The sequence below is a fragment of the Danio rerio genome, chromosome 3 (genome assembly GCF_052040795.2).
Source record: "Danio rerio strain M-AB ecotype USA chromosome 3, GRCz13ab, whole genome shotgun sequence".
NCBI lineage: Eukaryota > Metazoa > Chordata > Actinopteri > Cypriniformes > Danionidae > Danio > Danio rerio.
The window spans coordinates 15,365,110-15,383,988 of NC_141023.1; the positions used below are offsets into that span (position 1 = coordinate 15,365,110).

An 18,879-nucleotide genomic window follows, 5' to 3' on the forward strand; every position below is an offset into this window, starting at 1 on the left:
TGCTCAGGGTGTGCGTGAGATCTTAAAATGTCTAAAATCTCAAAAAAACAAATGTTAAGTCTTTAAAAAAATCTGGAGGTCTTAAATCTTTTTTGGACAGGTCTTCTTTTTCCTTTGTCATGTATAACTACTCAATCTGGCCAACACCCATCCAATCAGGGCTTGGCATTAACACCCGCCAAATGTGGCTAGATTTCAGATGTGGCCGGTTAGACAACCACTCCTACTAGCCACTTTAGCTGGTTGAAGATCATTTTTAATTTGCCAGTGGTGGCTCTTCAATTAGAATTTTAGGTCATGGTCGTTTGACAATACCCGTGCAAATGTGATCTTAGAAACAAGAAGCAGCGTGACTGATAAAAATAACTGCGTGAGCAAAAGCAAGCAGATGAATACCAAATGAGAGTTTGATCACACGGCGAACACCCTCACTCGCTGACGAGGGCTTTAGTGTCGCACACACAGCTGATATGATGCAAGCGTTTTTAAAAAGCATGTGCGCTCTCATTTTGTTGCGCAAAGCAGCAACCATGCCCGTAAACGCAACTGGAGTGATCAGTTCACTTTGAAAAAGACAGGAAAAAATTCCTGCTGCTTTAAAAAAACCAGGATTTTTTGTAAGCAGCAGCGCTTGCCGCTTTCGCTTTAACCGTTCTTGGAATAGATCAATAATGGTCCTAACGTAATCATGTGCTAGTGATCTTTTCATTATCGCACATGGAATGTTTTTCACCTGCTTTCTTTTGCTTAGTTATGTTTATTAACCCCTTCAGACCTGAATTATGTTCCAAATTTAAAAAAAATTGGGATGTCATGTGATGTCCATTGTAATGGACGCAGGGTCTGAAGGGGTTAATGTGCTTTAAATGTCATCCTTTACAAAAACATTGCTTTAGTAGGAGATAACTCTCCATTTATATATAGTTTTCTGACCTTTAGCTGGGACCTTATCTGGAACTTTTAGCTTGGACAGATACTGTGTATAGTTTTAGATACATGACACTATTTTTTTAAAATGTCAATTGTTTTTTTAGGAACATTTTTGTTTTTGATATTTTTTTTTTTGTTTTCACACATTTAAAAAAATGTGGCAAGGAACTAACTTTGTTGTGGCCAGAGAACAATTAGGTGAATCCTGGTAAAGCTCATACACAACACACACACAAAAGTTGAATGAAATGCATGTGGACATAACAAATCATTTAAATCAAATAAGTCAAATTTATGCATATAAAATATATTTTCGCTACAACAAACTTGTGGCTAGTGGCGAGGGGCTAGCAAAATTGGAAAACTACTAGCCACAATGGCTGGTGATCAAAAAAAGTTAATGTCAAGCCCTGATCGCATCCAATCACAGACAAATCATCTCAGTAAAACTTTTTAACTTAATCGACATTGTAAAAGCGCTATAGAAATAAACATGAATTGAATAAAACATGAAAAAAAAAAATCATGATTTCGAACCACTTAAGGGTTCAAACTTACATTTTCATTTTTGTGTGAGCGGCCCCTTTTATTGAGATTATAAAATACAATTTACACCAATCACTTCATTTATTCCCTCTTTTTAGTAAATTATGACCCTGTTCAATTGCATTACCTATTTCTGATTTAACCAATGAGGGAAACAATGCAACACATTTCTATATTTTGTACAAAATTAAATGCAAAGACATTTACTTCCCCTTTATGTGGTTATAAACCAAACATTTCATAAAACGGCTAAAGTCTTACCAATCTCAAACTTTTAAAAGGTAGTTTTAGTTAGCACAAATAATGGATTCAAAGTCAAAGTGAGAGTAATAATTTATTAAAGTAAGGCGGCCCTTTGGTCAGGTGAGTTCCAACTACTGAAACAAAGCATTATGTGATGTTCAAGTCAGTTATCAGAGCATGCTGGCCCTTCATTCATTATTGCTTTCATGAGTCATGATTAAGAGGTCTTGATTTGGAAATGTTTTTTTTTCATAGTGCATCAAGATGACAAACATGTTCAACATAAAAAGTTGGATTTAAAAATGTAAACAGTGTCTTTTAGATGGATGTAAACACTTTAGTGCAGGATTGACCAACTCTCTAAAAATGCAAACTAAGCCTAAATACACGTTTACAAAAGCAGCAAGTAAGCCGCACATTCAAGCTTGACCAATAATTGGATTTCAGATCAATTACCTTGTCAACATAAGCCAGCGTTTTTATATTTTGGTCACTCAATGGCTCGTGCAGAGCTGACTTTGATAAGCAGCTATCAGATAAAGCTCTGTGTGTGTGTTTGATGATGAACGCAAGAGTGTTTGATGATTGATTTCAAGCGTAGATCCAGTGCTGACCGCACTCTTCATAGCAGAACAGCTCATGATCCTCGAACCACAGGGAGATTTCCTGAGCAGCACTTTCAACAGAGTCACTGCCGTGAATCACATTCCTGCACACAGGAAGAACAGAACAATTCATGCAAAATCTTCAGACAGAAATAAACACATTCACGTCACACAACACAGTCCAAAATAACCTATAAACAGTACATCCAAAAACATCCATCTTGTTATGGATCTGTCTATCAATCCATCGATAATGGATCCAATCCTGGTGTTATTCTGAAGTCAGATCTGAGTTTCAGCAGTCATGTCAAAGCAGTTATTAAATCAGCCTACTGTTATCTCCAAAACATTGCAAGAATTAGATGCTTTGTTTCCAGTGACCCATGGCAGAAGTGGAGACCCAGGTACACAATTACAGAATGTTTTTCCATCATTAACAGGTTTTACAATGATGTATGTTTATTTTTGAATTTAAAATTATTTATAGTTACAAAACTGTCATTAAGGAACAAATTATTTCTTTTATAACTGTAAAGTAATATTGAAACCTATTTGTTGATGCTGATGCCTGTTTTTCTACGCATGATTGGTGATCATATTCAGGAATGTTGGACCATTATTGCCTTTTATCATAAGTAAATGACAGTAAGTGTGCTTTTATTCTTGCCATAATGAAAAATATATCTGTTGAGCAACTCAATTATATATGTAGTCATTAATATTTTAATAAAGTTTAAATAGGTAAAACTGTCTCAGATATGAACAAAAGCAACTGAATCATCAAAGTTTGACTAACAAAAAATCTTGAATGATTATAAAAATCCTTCAATCATAAAAATAATTAGTTTTAAAAGGATATTAATGATATGACATTTCCGGAAACTTCCTACTCCTCCGTTTATCCATCAGACTTTACAGTCAGTTTCTGTTGTCATTTTAAAGAATATCACAACGCTGAATTCGTCAAGTATAAAAACCTCGTCCGTTTCACAAGGTACACTCGCACAAATGTATATATATATATATATATATATATATATATATATATATATGTATATATATATATATTTATATGTATATGTATATATCACGCTCAGCGGAGGTGTGCGATGCGGCACCAGGCGAAAGTATAAATCCAGCTTAAGCTGAGTGATCAGGGGAGAAGGGCCTTAGTCAGAGAGCTGATCAATAACCCGATGGTCTCTGTCTGAGCTCCAGCGAAAGATGAATGCATCAATGTACAGAGACATCCTGAATGTAAACCTGCTTCAGAGTGCTCTTGACCTCAGACTGGAGCAAAGGTTCATCTTCCAGCAGAACAATGACCCAAAGCACACCGCCAAAATATCAATGGAGTGGCTTCACAACAGCTCCATGAATGTCCTTGAGTGGCCCAGCCAGAGCCCAGACCTAAATCCTATTGATCATCTCTGGAGAGATCTGAAAATGGCCGCACACCATCGCTTCCCATCCAACCTGATAGAGCTTAAGAGGAACTGCAAAGAGGAATGAGCAACAATTCCCAAAGACAGCTGTGCCAAGCTTGTGGCATCATATTCAAAAAGACTTGAGGCTGTAATTGCTGCCAAAGGTGCAACGAAGTATTGAGCAAAGGCTGTGAGTACTTATGTACATGTGATTTTGCAACAATTTAAACAAATCTTTCACATTGTCATTATGGGCTATTGTGTGTAGAATGTTGAGGAAATCCATTAATATAATCCATTTTGGAATTAGGCTGTAACAAAGAAATGTGGAGAAAGTGAAGTGCTATGAATACTTTCCGGATGCACCTTGATATTTGGCAAATTTTTACCAGGAAAAGTTATAGAGTTATCATATTTATTATCATTAAAAATCTTATCTTTTTTTAATCCTTGTTTGTTTGTTTGTGGTTTTTATTTTATTTATTTTTAATTAATTGTTTTTGACAAAAAAGCCTTTGTTGCTGAAATGAAATTAAATAAATATATAATTAAGATACAGCATTCAGCTTAAAATGCTATTCAAATGCTTTCCTAGTTAACCCAGTTAAGTCATTGGACAACATTGGTTTATTCTGTAGCCAGTTGGGGGAAATAAAATTTAAGGGGGCTAATAATATTGACCGTAGCTGTTTTTACAATAAATAATAGACATACTTTTTAAAATTCCAGACTTTCTTTAGAATATGTTAGGAAATAGTCTAACCTCTGTTAAACATTACTTGGGGAATATTTGAAAAATTATTAAAATCTTACAGGAGAGCTAATCATTTGGTCTTTAACTGTTTATATCCATCTTCTGTTGCTCAGAGAAAACTAATATTTTAAACTAACTGAACCACAAAAGGATTATAAATGACAAAAGAAAAGACTTTACAATAAAACCCCATTAGCAAACATTAATAATGCATCCATTAACCATCATCAACAGTGGGTGAAAGATATTATTTGTAACAGAAGTTACTGTATTAGATGCTAATTTTCACTTAAGAAATAATGAAATTTTCAGCTCCATTAAGTAAAACCATAAGAAATTTAAACAACCTAAGAGTAACAAAAGTCTTTCCAAGCAGGTCTCATTTGTGTCTGCATAAATAAAGCAGTGAAGTCTTACTGTAACAACACTGTGCATGTTGTAGGCCAGATTAACATTCAAGCATGAGATGCAGCATCATTAATGTTTTAAAGAAGTATTCTGTGTGAACAGCTCCTAAAGTTAATTAATAATTAATTAGCATTTATATCAGACATCACACATTCATCTATTATCCATGCATCTATTAACCCTCATTGCATCCATCTTCTATCCTCAATGCATCCATCTAAAGCATGCACAGACACACTAACCTGCCCACTTCCACACAGTAGTCTCCTCTGATAGTGCCTGGCAGGGAGTCTGCTGGGTTTGTCTCTCCAAGCATTTTTCTGGCCGTCTTCACCACATCCAGCCCCTGCCAAACCTAACAAAACAACAACAGAAGGCTCTAGATGCAAACGCTGTGAATGTAGAACTTTTGGATGATGCTGATGATGATGATCTTACCATTGCAACAATGGGTCCAGAGCTCATGTATTTGACTAAGCCGTTGTAGAAAGGTTTCTCTCTCAGCTCCCAGTAATGCTGTCTGAGCTGCGCCTCTGATGCCTGAACAATAAACACATTATCTTAATATGTAATACATTACTCATCTATATGTGACCCTGCACCACAAACCACGAGGAGTGATTCTCATCAATTTGAGATGTGTAAGCTGAATAAAGCTTCCCACTGATGTATAGTTTATAATAGGACACTATTTGGCTGAGATAAAGCTGAAAATCAGAATATTGAGAAAATCGTCTGTAACCCTTGTGTGCTGTTGGGGATATTTTCATACACTCTGGGGGGATTTTGAGTCTTAATTTGGCCACAACTTTCTCTGTGCTCCGGCTAGCGGAATGATTTTTTAGTGACTAATCTTATTTTGACACATATTTTGGGAAAATGCTTTGAAAATTTCAAAGAATTCAACAATAGACTTTGGGCTTATTGACTACCCTTTCGGTATGTTGGGGCTGTTTTTGCCCCATTGACTTATCTCCGTAAAGTTGGCCCCTCACCCACCACAAAAGGTCAGCAAAAAAGTCTCATTTGTTTGTGCTGCAAAAATACTAATTTGTGCTGTTTTAGTTTTTGAGATATTGAAATAAAATTTGGAAGTCATGCAGCAGTCATGCAGGTGCATGTCAGTGGTGGAGGTACGGGTGGGGGCTGCGTGACCGCTAAAATAATGACCAGCAAATGTTACTTTAATATCTCAAAAACCAAAACAGCACAAACGAAAATGTCTGCCACACAAACGAAGCACAAACATGAAATAATTTGGGGGGAATTTGGATTTTGGAGTTTGTTGGAGAGGGGGTTGTGGTTGGTGGGCGTTAGGGGCTCGTGACGTCATCGGCCATGTGGAATATTCCATGTGGAATATTGTTATTAACAGAAACAACATCATCGCCCATAATTAAATGTGTCATATTTTAATAACAGAAAGAGCACAAACGGAACTTTGCTGATGCTTTGTGTGGCGTGGGGGGCCAACTTCACTGAGGTCATTGACCTCCATTATAATGAGATTTTTGGATTGCAAAGCCATGACAGCATATAATCCTGCATTCTTGATTGTCGCTGGTTTTCCCTGTTGGGCAGAGTATAATTTATTATTTTTTATTGTTGATCATCAGTTGAGTGCAAAAAAAGCTTAGTTTCTATCCTTTGCACACTTATCTTGTTATGCCTGAGAAAATCTAAATAAGCAGCTCAGCTCTCAGAACATAGTAAACACGGTAAGTTTATTTATATACACACTATAATCTGCTGTTTTACTCCACAGAACTACCCCTATGAAGTTGGGACCCCAGAAAAACAAAGAATCCCCAAAACTATGCCATTTGTTTGTGCTACATTTGTGTTGCAAAAATTTGAGTGCTGGTTTGGGGTCAGAGATGTTAAGCATTGTTTTTTTGACCGTGTGACGTCACTTTCCACCCCATGTTGCTCAAACAACTTCGACTTGTGCTGGATTTGTGCTAGATTGTGCTGTTAAAACAGATAGATATAACCAAAACATTTTGGGAGTCGTGACGTCACTCTTCACCCCAGTCACAGCACAAACGAATGACACCTGTTTTGTGTGATTTAGAAAATGTGGGGTGGAGAGTGATGTCAAAACTCCTGAAATATTTTGATAGGGCAAAATCTAAACAACAAAAACAGATACAGTGTTTATTTTAACGGCACAAATCAGCACAAACAAATGGCACCAGTTTTGTGTGATTAAGAAAATCTGGGGTGGAGAGTGACATCACGGCCCCCGAAATGTTTTGGTTAAATCTAAACAACAAAAATAAACAAAGTGCTTGTTTTAACAGCGCAAACGAATAGCACCAGTTTGGTGCGATTTAGAGGAAATGGGGTAAAGAGTACTGTTATGGCTCCCGAAATATTTTACTTGTATCTAAACGAGAAAAAGAGATACAGTGTTTGTCTTAACAGCACAAACTGAGCACAAACGACCTGTGCTGATTTGACGTCGTTTGAGCAACAAGTTCACACGGTCAAAAAAATACTGCTTAATATCTCAGCACAAATGAATGGCATAGTTTTGGGGATTATTTGTTTTTATGGAGTGCCAACTTTACAGAGGTCACAGAACTCCGTATAAAAGCCAGAAACTTTGTTTGCACAGGCCTATTTAAAGTTAATGCTGCCAACAGATAATCACCAGTACAAATGACACATTTGACCTCTTCCCAATAGAGAACACCACCAACATTTAAGAATGCAGGATTTATTTGGTGTCACTGCAAACAGAATGTCATTATAATGGAAGTCAATGGGGCAAAAACATCCATGAACACAGTAAGAAAAGGGTAGTCGCTTTGATCAGTACACAAGAGATAAAGTTGTCCAAATTAGGCTCTTGGCAATGCTTATCACGAATCAAAAATTAGGTTTTAATATATCTACAGTAAGAAATGTACAAAATGTTGATCTTTACTAAATATTCTAATGATTTTTGGCACAAAAAGAGATAATTTTGACTCACAATGCATTGTTGCCTTTTCCTACCAAGCATGTATATTATGTGCAATCTTGTTCACAACAGCATGAGTTGTTTTCCATTGTCATTTATTACTGTATGTATTTATTGCTGAACGCTCAGTGAAGATGCTGTATTAGGGTTCTCACCTGCAGGAGCTTCATGCCGACCAGTTTAAAACCTTTGCGTTCGAATCGTCGGATGATTTCACCCACCAGTCTGCGCTGAACTCCATCCGGCTTCACTGCCAGGAACGTGCGCTCATTTGCACCAGTCCATCCTGCAGGAAATAACCCAAATCAAATCCTTTTAAAAACAGCAGTGAATCCTTACGTTTTTTTCACACAGCGATTATTATAATAAAGCATTTGTTGAAGCTTTATAAACCATAAAGCTGCAAAGTGAATCACAACATCTGAGATGAAGCTAAGTAGTCTTTGAAAAGTGGACAGAATGACAAAGGTGCAAGACTGACCTTGAACTACAAACCTAAAAATAATGAAGAAATCTAGTTAATCATGCTACATTAGTTCATGTTAACATCCAATAAACAATGAACAATACAATATTTACCTGCATACTATGCATTGACTAATGTTAACAAGCACAACTTTGGACTTTATTAATGCATTAGTAAATGTTGCACATGTTGTTCATGTTAATGAATAGATTAAAGGTGCCCTAAAATGAAAATCTAGGTATACCAAGGCATAGAAGAAAAATAAAAGATCAGTATAAGAAATCTGGGCAACTGTGAGCCTCAGACACCCCTGTTTCCTCGTTCTCATGTGTAAAACTCCAGTTGACAACAGGCCAATCAGAAGACAAAACAACAAGAGTGCAAGACTTTGCATGTCTACCAAATTTGGGTCGTTCATAAAACATTTGACGAGCAGCCGTGTCATCAAGCTCATTAATTAAATCATTAACATGCACCCCTCAGGCTGTGTTTGATAAGCAACAATGATTTCTAGTGAGACAACAGACATTAAGCATATTTATTGTGAAATTTGATGCGTCGGTCACTCGCATGAAACAAATCACTCAGCTCAAACATCATCTGTTCTTGCAGAGGCTGATATTAATTCCTGTATTTACTTTTACTATAGCTTCCAAATAAAACACCATACATTTCTATCACTCTCTTTTGTCAAGTTTAATCATCATTTAGACTTTATCCACAACAGATCTGGTGTGCAAAACAGGTTAACATTACTTTGATTGGGTTTATATTTGTTTATCATGCTGTGTTTGTGTGTGTGTAAGCAGCACGTCAGAGCAGAGCTCATTAATATTCATGACACAGTCCATACATGGTCAATCATGGACCTTCTGAATTTATGGGTATTTTATGAAGTAATAAATGAGCTTATAAAACTGTCTTAGAGATGTTTTTTAACTAACCGAAACCATAAACCGATGATGTGGATATCAGAGGACAATTTAACTTATTAAACCAAAGCAGTAAATGGCACATTTAGCTAGCAATAACAAATGGAACTTTGTTGTAAAGTGTGACCGAAATCTAAAACTTTTCATTAAACATTGTTGGTTGCATCTGTAAAAAAATATATTTCAGGTTTGATTTACAGTTGAAGTCAGATTCTGAATTTCTGTTTAACAGAGAGCGGATTTTTTCTAAACATAATAGTTTTAATTACTCATTTCGAATAACTGATTTATTTGATCTCGGTCATGATGACAGTAAATAATATTTGACTAGATATTTTTGACTAGACACTTCTATACAGCTTAAAGAGACATTTAAAGACTTAGCTGGGTTAATTAGGTTAACTAGGCAGGTTAGGGTAATTAGGCAAGTTATTGTATAATGATGGTTTTGTTCTGTAGACTATCAAAAAATACAGCTTAAAGGGGCAAATAATTGACCTTAAAATGGTTTTAAAAAAATTAAAAACTGCTTTTATTCTAAACGAAATAAAACAAATAAGACTTTCTCCAGAAGAAAAGATATTCTCAGACATACTGTGAAAATTTCCTTCCTCTGTTAAACATCATTTAGGAAATATTTAAAAAAGAAATAAAATTACAAAGGGGGGCTAATAATTCTGACTTTAACTGTAGCTAAATATGAACATCAGTGATGAGACAATGAATGAGTTTTTCCCCCAATAATCTATTCTACTTCACTACTCACTCTTAAATCCCATTGGTCAATTTTGGCAATCATATAATAATAATGGTAGTTTAGTACATAACTGCGACTGTGGTCTGTTAATCTTCAGTCTCTATATATAAAATCAATTTAGATCATTTAAAAAAATACCAAATCGGAAAATAAATATAAAATGTATTTCCTGTGTTTATTTACTATAGATACATTTAAATTGATTTGTTTAAATAAAATCCAACATATACACAATATATATATACACTATATATATATATATATATATATATATATATATATATATATATATATATATATATATATATATATATATACATACATACATTTCAAAATAGATCTGCATATTCTTAATGCAGAAGAACAAAAAAGAAACAACATAGCACATGTCATTTTAATATCCTATTAATATCAGAGCAATAAACCTCTTATAAGCTCTCGTCATCAGCCTGTACAGGTCACAAACATACTCAAAGGTGAATCAGAGCACGTCTATGTGCATGTTAAATTAATATTTTTTAAATTAATACACCAATAATTAATTAATTATTTTTAAATAATACAATCTTACACACAGAAGTAGTCAATAATGATATTAGCACACCGTCTCTGCTCGAGGACTCTGAATTGAAGGCTGCACTGAATAAAATAACTATAGATTTATTACAGAGCGCGCAGGTGTTAATTCTGCATACCTGACTCAATAATCCTCGCGTGTTTTGTGGCTAAATCCGCGAGCTCTTCTGCATCAGATAATGACCTTTTGGAGTCCATTATAAACGTGTGTGTGTGTGTGTGTGTGCAGGTTTCTAGCGCGAAACGGAGCCTTAGCTGACTAATCAGAGACGAGTACCGCGCATATAATTACCGAAGAGCCAATAACAAGAAGGCAAGCTACATTAGTAATAGGATCAAGCCAAGAACGTGAAGAAAACGCGTTTTAGTGAGTGTTTTTATTATTTAAAGGCTGTGAATGTTCAGGTTAGAGAGCAACGTATAAGGCCAATTTATAAACAGTATATTAGGAGTAACGACACATTTTTAAGACGTGACGCCAACTAACCTACTTATGCAGCGCATTGACGTGAATGGGCCGCATGTTAAAGTGAAATACTTCAGTTAACGTAAGTGTATGTTGCTGTCATGTCTTTTCTAAAGCACTTAAATAACTCACAGTCACATAAAAAGAGGTTATATGGACGTAAAAAGCAAACAACATAACATTCATCTGGGTCTGGGTAACGTTAGTTAACGTTAGCATAGCAAACAAGAACAAAGCTTCAGACATGAGCATCTTGAGGAAATACCTTCACTTCAAATTGAGTTAGCAAACGAAACATATCGGGCTCCTTAAAGAGACATCTTACCTGGCTTGAAGATGTTCGCAAATATGGTTAAGCAAAGTATGATCATCTTCTCCGTGCAGGAATCCTCAAGAGTTTTCGGCAGAAAGGAGGAGGAGACGAGAACGCGCGCTGATGATGAGTGTCGCTAGGTGACATGCGCGTGCGCGTCTCAGATCCACACTACATAGAAAACACACGGAAAGTGAGTATATTCAGGACTTCTCCAACCTTTGTTTTTGTGATGTTTGGTACATTTCGAGTGTATTACAGCCTTACTCCCCCGTACATTTGAACGCGTCCAAAAATCTGAACAAAACAAACATACCATCATGCATGTTCAGTGATTTAGACCAGACGACCAACACACATTCCGTTTAACAACACTTTATATACGAAATAATATTATTAATAATAATAATAATAATGGCATTCACAGAGCCACAAAATACGAATTCATTTTCATTTTGTATCTTTGTATTTTGCCACTTTACATCAAAACTGTTTTAGCCATTTTTAGCAAATTTGAGTCATTTAATGTATGATAAAACTGTAGGACGATCACTTGTACTTATTTATATATTGTAATTTTACTACAATTGAGCGCCAGAATAAGCACATTGTACATAAATATTTTTTCATTCATTTATTTTCTTATCAGCTTCGTCCCTTATTAATCTGGGGTCGCCACAGCGTTATGATTCACCAACTTATCCAGCATATGTTCTACGCACTGGGAAACACCCATACACACTCATTTACACACATACACTACGGACAATTTAGCTTATTCAATTCACCTATTTGGCATGTCTTTGGACTTGCGGGGGAAACCGGAGCACGAAACCCACACAAACACAGGGAGAACATGCAAACTCCACACAGAAACGCCATCCGACCAAGCCGAGGCTCGAACCAGCGACCTTCTTGGTGTAACGCGATCATGCTACTCACTGCGCCACCGTGATGCCCTGTACATGAATATGTTAGACGAAATGGAAAATTTCACCCATACTTCAACATTTTATGTTTACAAAGTAAACAACTGCTTTTAACATGAACCTTTTGAATAATAACATCATTCTTGTAAACTGAATTTAACCCTTTAACAGGCATCATAACCACCCTGTTGACCTTTTATCCATAGGCTATCATTTTTATTTTAATTGCTCGATTCATCACAACTGTGTCAGCATATTGTTCAATACAAGAAAATATTTTCGAGGAATGTACCTTAAAGGTTTAATGCAGACACCAAAATGGGAGACACCTTGTAATTGGGCCACATATTACTAAAGACATTGATGATCCACCCATTTTAGAAAAGCAATGCACATTTTAAACTGTAATGTTAAAACAAATATATAAGTAAAATATGTACAGTTGAAGTCAGAATTATTCGCCCCTCTTTCTTTTTTTTCCCCCAATTTCTGTTTACCGGAGAGCAGATTTGTTCAACACATTTCTAAACATAATAGTTTTAATAACTCATCTCTAATAACTGATTTATCTTTGTCATGATGACAGTAAATAATATTTGACTAGATATTTTTCAAGACACTTCTATACAGCTTAAAGTGACATTTAAAGGCTTAACTAGGTTAATTAGGCAGGTTAGGGTAATCAGGCAAGTTATTGTATAATGATGGTTTGTTCTGTAGACTATTGAAAAAATATAGCTTAAATGGGCAAATAATTTTGACCTTAAAATGGTTCATAAAAAATTAAAAACTGCTTTTAATCTTGCCGAAATTAAACAAATAAGACTTTCTCCAGAAGAAAAAATATTATCAGACAAACTGTGAAAATTTTCTTGCTCTTTAAAACGTCATTTGGGAAATATTTGAAAAAGAAAAAAATTAAAAGGGAAGCTCATTATTCTGACTTCAGCTGTATATTAGCAATTCCATGCACATGTCAATCTTGCCATGAAAATTAATAAAGTTTTTACCAAAATAGAGAAATTATTTTTACATTTTTGTGTAAGCAAGTATTTTACAGTACTTCAAAAACTACTCAAAAATCTCTGTCAGTGTTTTTAAACTATTATATCTGCTTTACCAAAGTCACACAAGTGGCAATTTCACATCCGTCACACCCATAACGGAAAAGTGTCAGTAATTTGAACAAAGTATGTTGTACACTGCAAACCTGCAGACTTTTTTTGGTCATATACATAATGCATGTTTATTTACCTCATTAAAAATATAAAATATGTTTACAGATTGATCTTTTTCTGATCCCGTAACTCTTTATGTTTTGAGTTTTTACTGCAAATGTCATCCATAACGCTGGAATTGCTCATATATAAATTGAGAAATGCTTTTTTTTTTAATATAATTCCAAATAAATAAAGTATATTAAAGTAATATTAATCAATTAATATTGTTGGAAATTATAATCTGAATATGTTCTTGACTTTTACAAAAAAAATTAAAGTTTATTTAAAATTTTAAGAAGTTTTTAAAGAGGTTTTGATTAGGGCTGCATAATATCGGAAAGATCTGATATTGCGATCTTTTTTTTTGCGATAAATTGTTACATGAATATTTTCAGAAGATAGTTTGAATATTATAATTGGACAGCTTTCTGGGGAGTCAGGTTGAGTAATTGAATAATCAATGCAAAAAAATAATAATAAATAATAAGCTTTTCTTACTTTTTGTCTGGTTTCTAGTCCAAATATAAAAATAATCTTAGAGCAAGTAAAAATATTGTTTAGTTTTCACCATCAGAACAAAAGTGAAAAGGAAGAGGCTTTTTTTTTTTTGCTTGTTTTGAGGAAATTATCTGCCAGTGGGCAAGTGAAATAATCTTGTTTTCACTTTGAAATGTAGATGTTTGGACTACAAACAAGACATCAATTCTAAGTAAGAAATGTTTTCTTGCATAAATCATATAAATTCCATATAAATACAGTGATTAAATACAATTCTGTAGCTCCTGGTCAACTATAATTCAGACTGGACATTGCATATTGCGATATCAGTGCTGTAATGGTATATTGTGCAACCCTAGTTTTGATGCATATTTACAAACTACAATAAAACACCAATATCATTTTACACATTTAATTTGCTATTAGCAAACAGTTTCATCATTTTAACACAAATATTAGACACATGATTTTGTGACAAAAAACAAAAAGTCTTATGCTTTTGAGTTTGGTCACCTTGATACAACTGTGTCAAATCTCCTTTTCCTTCTTCATGAGCTGCATATCCACATGAAGATGTACGATGAACCTAGCTATATTTTAGTGAGAATAAAACAGCATCAAACACAAGTCAGTCTTTACAGCCAGCAGTGCTCTTTAAAAAGTGCCTAGGAGCAGAAGTGGTTCCCATCAAAGCGTGACCTTTACCCCTCAGACGGGCGTTCCCTCCTGCTTCTTCAGCTCATCCTGTCTCCTGAAGTACTCCTGATTGAGCGTGACCACTCGTTTGAGGGGCAGCAGGGGCTCTGGAAGAGTGCTGACCTCCACCCCCTGCTCTTTGGCCTGCTGTGCCAGTATCATGGCCCGCAGAAGGGGAGGGTACCGCACTGACCGGGCAGCAGGCTCCGGGACAGGCTCACAGCGCCTGAACTCCTCCTCTTCATGTTTGGGCACCAGTCGCCAGTCATGGTACATCACCTTGTCCACCTCACGCTCCTTGGGCTCCTCTTTACCTGAAATAGACATACAATGTCTCGTTTCTATTCAGATTTCCTCAAAATATATGATATAATCAGCTAGTGTTATTGGAAAATGTGGAGTTGATTGTGTATTAGTTATTTATAGAAAACTACTCGTCTTACCTCTAAATGTTAGGACGCCCCATGCTTTCCCGTGATCCATGTTCTAAAGGAAAAAAAAAAGAAAAAAAGTGTCTTTTATAATGTGTATAATAATTTGCATGTGTTTATTTGATTTAACGTCAAACCCCAACTGTACCTCTGCTGTGTAGTCCACCTTGACTTTGGTTATTTTCCAATAGCAGGGCTCCGTGTGCTCGTCCAGCCAGGATTTGCGCGTGAAGAGTCGACCCAAACCAAACATGCGCATGCCGGACAGTAAAGAGAAGAGGCGGGTTTCTCTCTGCACATCCTTCCAGGCCAACACCGGCAGCTTTTTTCCAGAAAAGGGCCGCGTCATGGTGTCGTAGTCTAAAGCATAGCGCTGAGAGTCCCGGGGCCGGTTCTTCAGCTCACGGTAAGCTCGGATCTTCCGTGCCATCTCGGCTATAAGCCTCAAACGCTTTTTCTTTACCATTATGCCTGAATAAAACAAAATTTAAAACATGAAGGATTCACCAAACTTGTAGAGTTGATGCACATCGCTCAAATTCTGTAACCCTTTAGTTTAGGCCACAATTCACTGTATTAACAAACCATTAACTAACACTACTAGGTCTTAGAATGTAAACACCTTAATCAAACCATTACTGTCGTGTAGGATTTCCCCCGCATATGATTTGTCACATTTGTGACAGGATAGTCTATACACACACGGCTGTTTGATGCTTTTCTCTGCACCTACAGAGTGAGTGTCTGTATCTACAGAGAAATGCAGAGTTTTTTCTCCCGTAAGTCATGCGGTACAGTATTCCATTAAAACTACACCCTTCCAGCAGTTCCTCACATCCAATATCTTGTTTGTCACGCGTGCATGCATGAAATGTTCCTGAATGAAAATGAAACTGCAGTTAAAGTCAACAAAATAAGAATGAAACACCCGAAATTAAGTCAAAGTCAGCTTTATTGTCAATTCAGCCACATGTACAAGACATATAGAGAATCAAAATTGCGTTACTCTCAGACCCAAGGTGCTTAACATTAATATAAAAAATATATATAAAAAGTAGTAGAGTTTAAGAAAAAGAAAATTTACAGTATATACATTGCACATAAATGTGGTCTAAAAATATACATAGGTAATAAAAATTGTAAACAATACAGTGACATTAAGGGCATATAGCAAATGAGTGCAAAGTAAACCAGAGTTGTGCAGATAAAGAACAGTATAGTGCAAAAAGAACTTGTAAACATGATAATTGTGATAAAGTGACAGTGACATATTGGGAGGTAGTATGGTGTGTCTGCATAAAGTGACCAGTGCAGATGAGTATGAGTGTGTGTGTGTGTGTGTGTGTGTGTGTGTGTGTGTGTGTGTGTGTGTGTGTATGTGTGTCAGAGTTAATTAATTAAATTAATTAAATGAAACTCCGGATGGAAATGTGGATAGTTTGGCAAGGATGCCAATCGAATTATGTGCTATAACCAGTCAAGCGGGAACATGAAAGGAACATTCAAAAAGCCACTTATGTAAACACCTTAATCATACTATTATCTTATTCAGATTAAGGCTAATAATTTGATTACTGATGTCTATGTAAATGTAGTCACCGTCTTTCTCCCCTGCATCTGCCTCTGTGTTGACGCTGTAAAAAAACAGCTGTAGTGACTGAAACTCCCCTTTTCATGCAAACCCTTTTCTTTCACCACTCAACACTCTCACCTAAACAAAGCTGGACTCACCCACTTTCCTGACTTTTTTTTTCAAACTAGGTGTGAAAACACTGCTGGGGGGTTAACGTGTTAAAAGTGTTTGGTAAGTGTTCAAATTGGAAAGTGTTACCAAACCTCAGAACAAAAGCTTTATGGATTAACAATTTCAGGCTAAAAGGAAAAAAAATATATATATATTAATTTTAAAAAATGTAATGTTATATCCCCCCCAACTGGAATACTGTAGTTAATTTAACTAAACCCATGAAGAAAAATGCAAGTTTTAATTATGTTATGTGATGTTTATCTCTTAGTTGTTAAAATATTGGTTGTAAACTGATTAGAAATCGATTAATAACTGATATTAACACAAATGTAACACATCTGCCTTTTTCCACTGCTGATTTTAATCCATTAACTAACATTTACTAATGAATGACTTCAAATTTGAAATGTTAGAATGAACTAAAATTAACACATATGAAGCTCGCCTGCAGAACAAACATTATAATACAAATGGAATAAAACATAAACATCAGTTTTACAATTTTAATTTTAAATAATTTCCCCCACTAGATTAATCTTACAATATAAATAATAATAATAACAATAGCATAAACAATAGATAAAATGCTGTCTCTCTAGTTTATTCAAACTGTTCATGAAATTAACACACTTAAAGATTCATTGTTAGTAGAAAATATCTATGACCAGTAAAATAAGCCACATAATAAGCAGTTTAAACACTTCTGGGCTAAAATAAAAGAAATTAACTGAAAACGGTTTCCTCAATGACCTTTTTGTATGTTGAGATTTGATGTTGTGTGCTGGATATAACAACAAATCAGTCGATTATTAAGAGTATAATAAGTTATACTGTTATATTGAAATGCGTTCGTTTTTTGCCTCAGACCACTCTCCAACCTCACATCGACTTTAATGGCTTTTAAATTATGAACTGTCGTAAGTTTTCCATCACATGAACATATTGTTAAAGGGTTAAAAGAAGCTCAACAGAGACGTGTGTGTTCCTTTGTTTTAGGAAATAACACGTGACTTATTTATCTAACGTTAGTGATAACAGAGTTTACGACACACAATTTAGTGTCCACTTAGCCAACTTTCCTCGTTATTTTAGAGGTTTGGTGTAAAAGATGTGATGAACATTTGCGGTCACTGGTTTGGAGCAGAGTAAGCACCAGCTGCAGTCTCTCTCTCTCACACACACACTCGCACGTGTTTCAAACCGTTCAATTAAAAACAGCAGGCATCATACAGGAGAAAACACGAACACTACAGCAAAAGCCGACGACGAACAGTAAAATAAATTATCAAAATTGCGACGCATTTTTCTGTTCTCTTACCTGCTTGTTTGACTTGACCTCCACACAAATACGTCACACTCGCTCCTGTCCGTCGAGAAAAAATGTCCGTGCGAAAAACGCGTGCGCGTTCCAGTTCCCCGTAGACTTATATATATAATTTATTGATGCATATAACTGACAAGCATACAGGATTATATGAAAACATATGTAACAGTCATACAAAACTTAGTGATGCAGAACATACTTTAAACAAAAAATAATAATTAACATATATGATTGTACAGATATTGTTTTGTTTTTCATTATTACAGAGGTTTTTATAGCTTTCTTGTTTCTTGTAATTGAGGTCAAATAATTATGAAATATTTTTAAATCTTTACAGAAAAAATTAAAGGAGAGAGTAATAGACATTACTTTTGCCTTGTGTATGTGAAACTACCCCAAGAAAATGATCAACTTCAAAGCATTATCGAGTGTATCATAGCCAGTTAAATATTCCAAAAAATAATCATGCATTCGTCAAAATTAATTATTTTGTAAAATGAATCAAAAATCAACCCTAAAAACCTGTTTTCAGAAAATGTACAAGTACAAAATAGGTGTACAAGACTTTCAGACACAGTGTTACAAAAAGAACACTGTGGTGAAATGTCACTTTTAAATGTATTAATAAATATATTGCAGAGAC

At 35.3% G+C, this 18,879-nt stretch overlaps 2 protein-coding genes across 7 annotated transcripts; both read right to left on the reverse strand.

Moving 5' to 3' along the window:
- Positions 1–1,791: 1,791 nt before the first annotated feature.
- nme3 (NME/NM23 nucleoside diphosphate kinase 3) lies at positions 1,792–11,504 on the reverse strand. 3 transcript variants are annotated; one of them, XR_015479488.1, is made up of 5 exons: positions 10,732–10,819; positions 8,037–8,167; positions 5,352–5,453; positions 3,416–5,268; positions 1,792–3,323 (listed from the first exon to the last, which is right to left on the reverse strand). XR_015479488.1 is itself a non-coding variant. In NM_130928.3 (5 exon segments), coding segments are annotated over 5 exon segments (510 nt in total). In that variant the 5' UTR covers positions 11,450–11,504; the 3' UTR covers positions 1,792–2,310.
- Positions 11,505–14,436: 2,932 nt separating this feature from the next.
- On the reverse strand, positions 14,437–18,301 carry mrps34 (mitochondrial ribosomal protein S34). 4 transcript variants are annotated; one of them, XM_087243410.1, is made up of 6 exons: positions 18,231–18,277; positions 15,899–16,042; positions 15,314–15,636; positions 15,178–15,220; positions 14,744–15,048; positions 14,437–14,628 (listed from the first exon to the last, which is right to left on the reverse strand). In XM_087243410.1, exons 2-5 carry the CDS (start codon positions 15,951–15,953, stop codon positions 14,747–14,749), a joined length of 723 nt encoding a protein of 240 aa, XP_087099536.1. In that variant the 5' UTR covers positions 15,954–16,042; positions 18,231–18,277; the 3' UTR covers positions 14,437–14,628; positions 14,744–14,746.
- Between the last annotated feature and the right edge of the window lie 578 nt (positions 18,302–18,879).

Bases quoted from the DNA above. Each gene is read 5' to 3' on its own strand.
- mrps34 (XM_087243410.1), bottom strand. From the start codon at position 15,953: ATGACTTACGGGAGAAAAAACTCTGCATTTCTCTGTAGATACAGACAC. The intron at 15,637-15,898 runs GTAGGTGCAGAG...TGTTTTATTCAG, and splicing joins TAGATACAGACACTCACTCT to GCATAATGGTAAAGAAAAAG. The intron at 15,049-15,177 runs GTAAGACGAGTA...TGTCTATTTCAG, and splicing joins GGGCGTCCTAACATTTAGAG to GTAAAGAGGAGCCCAAGGAG.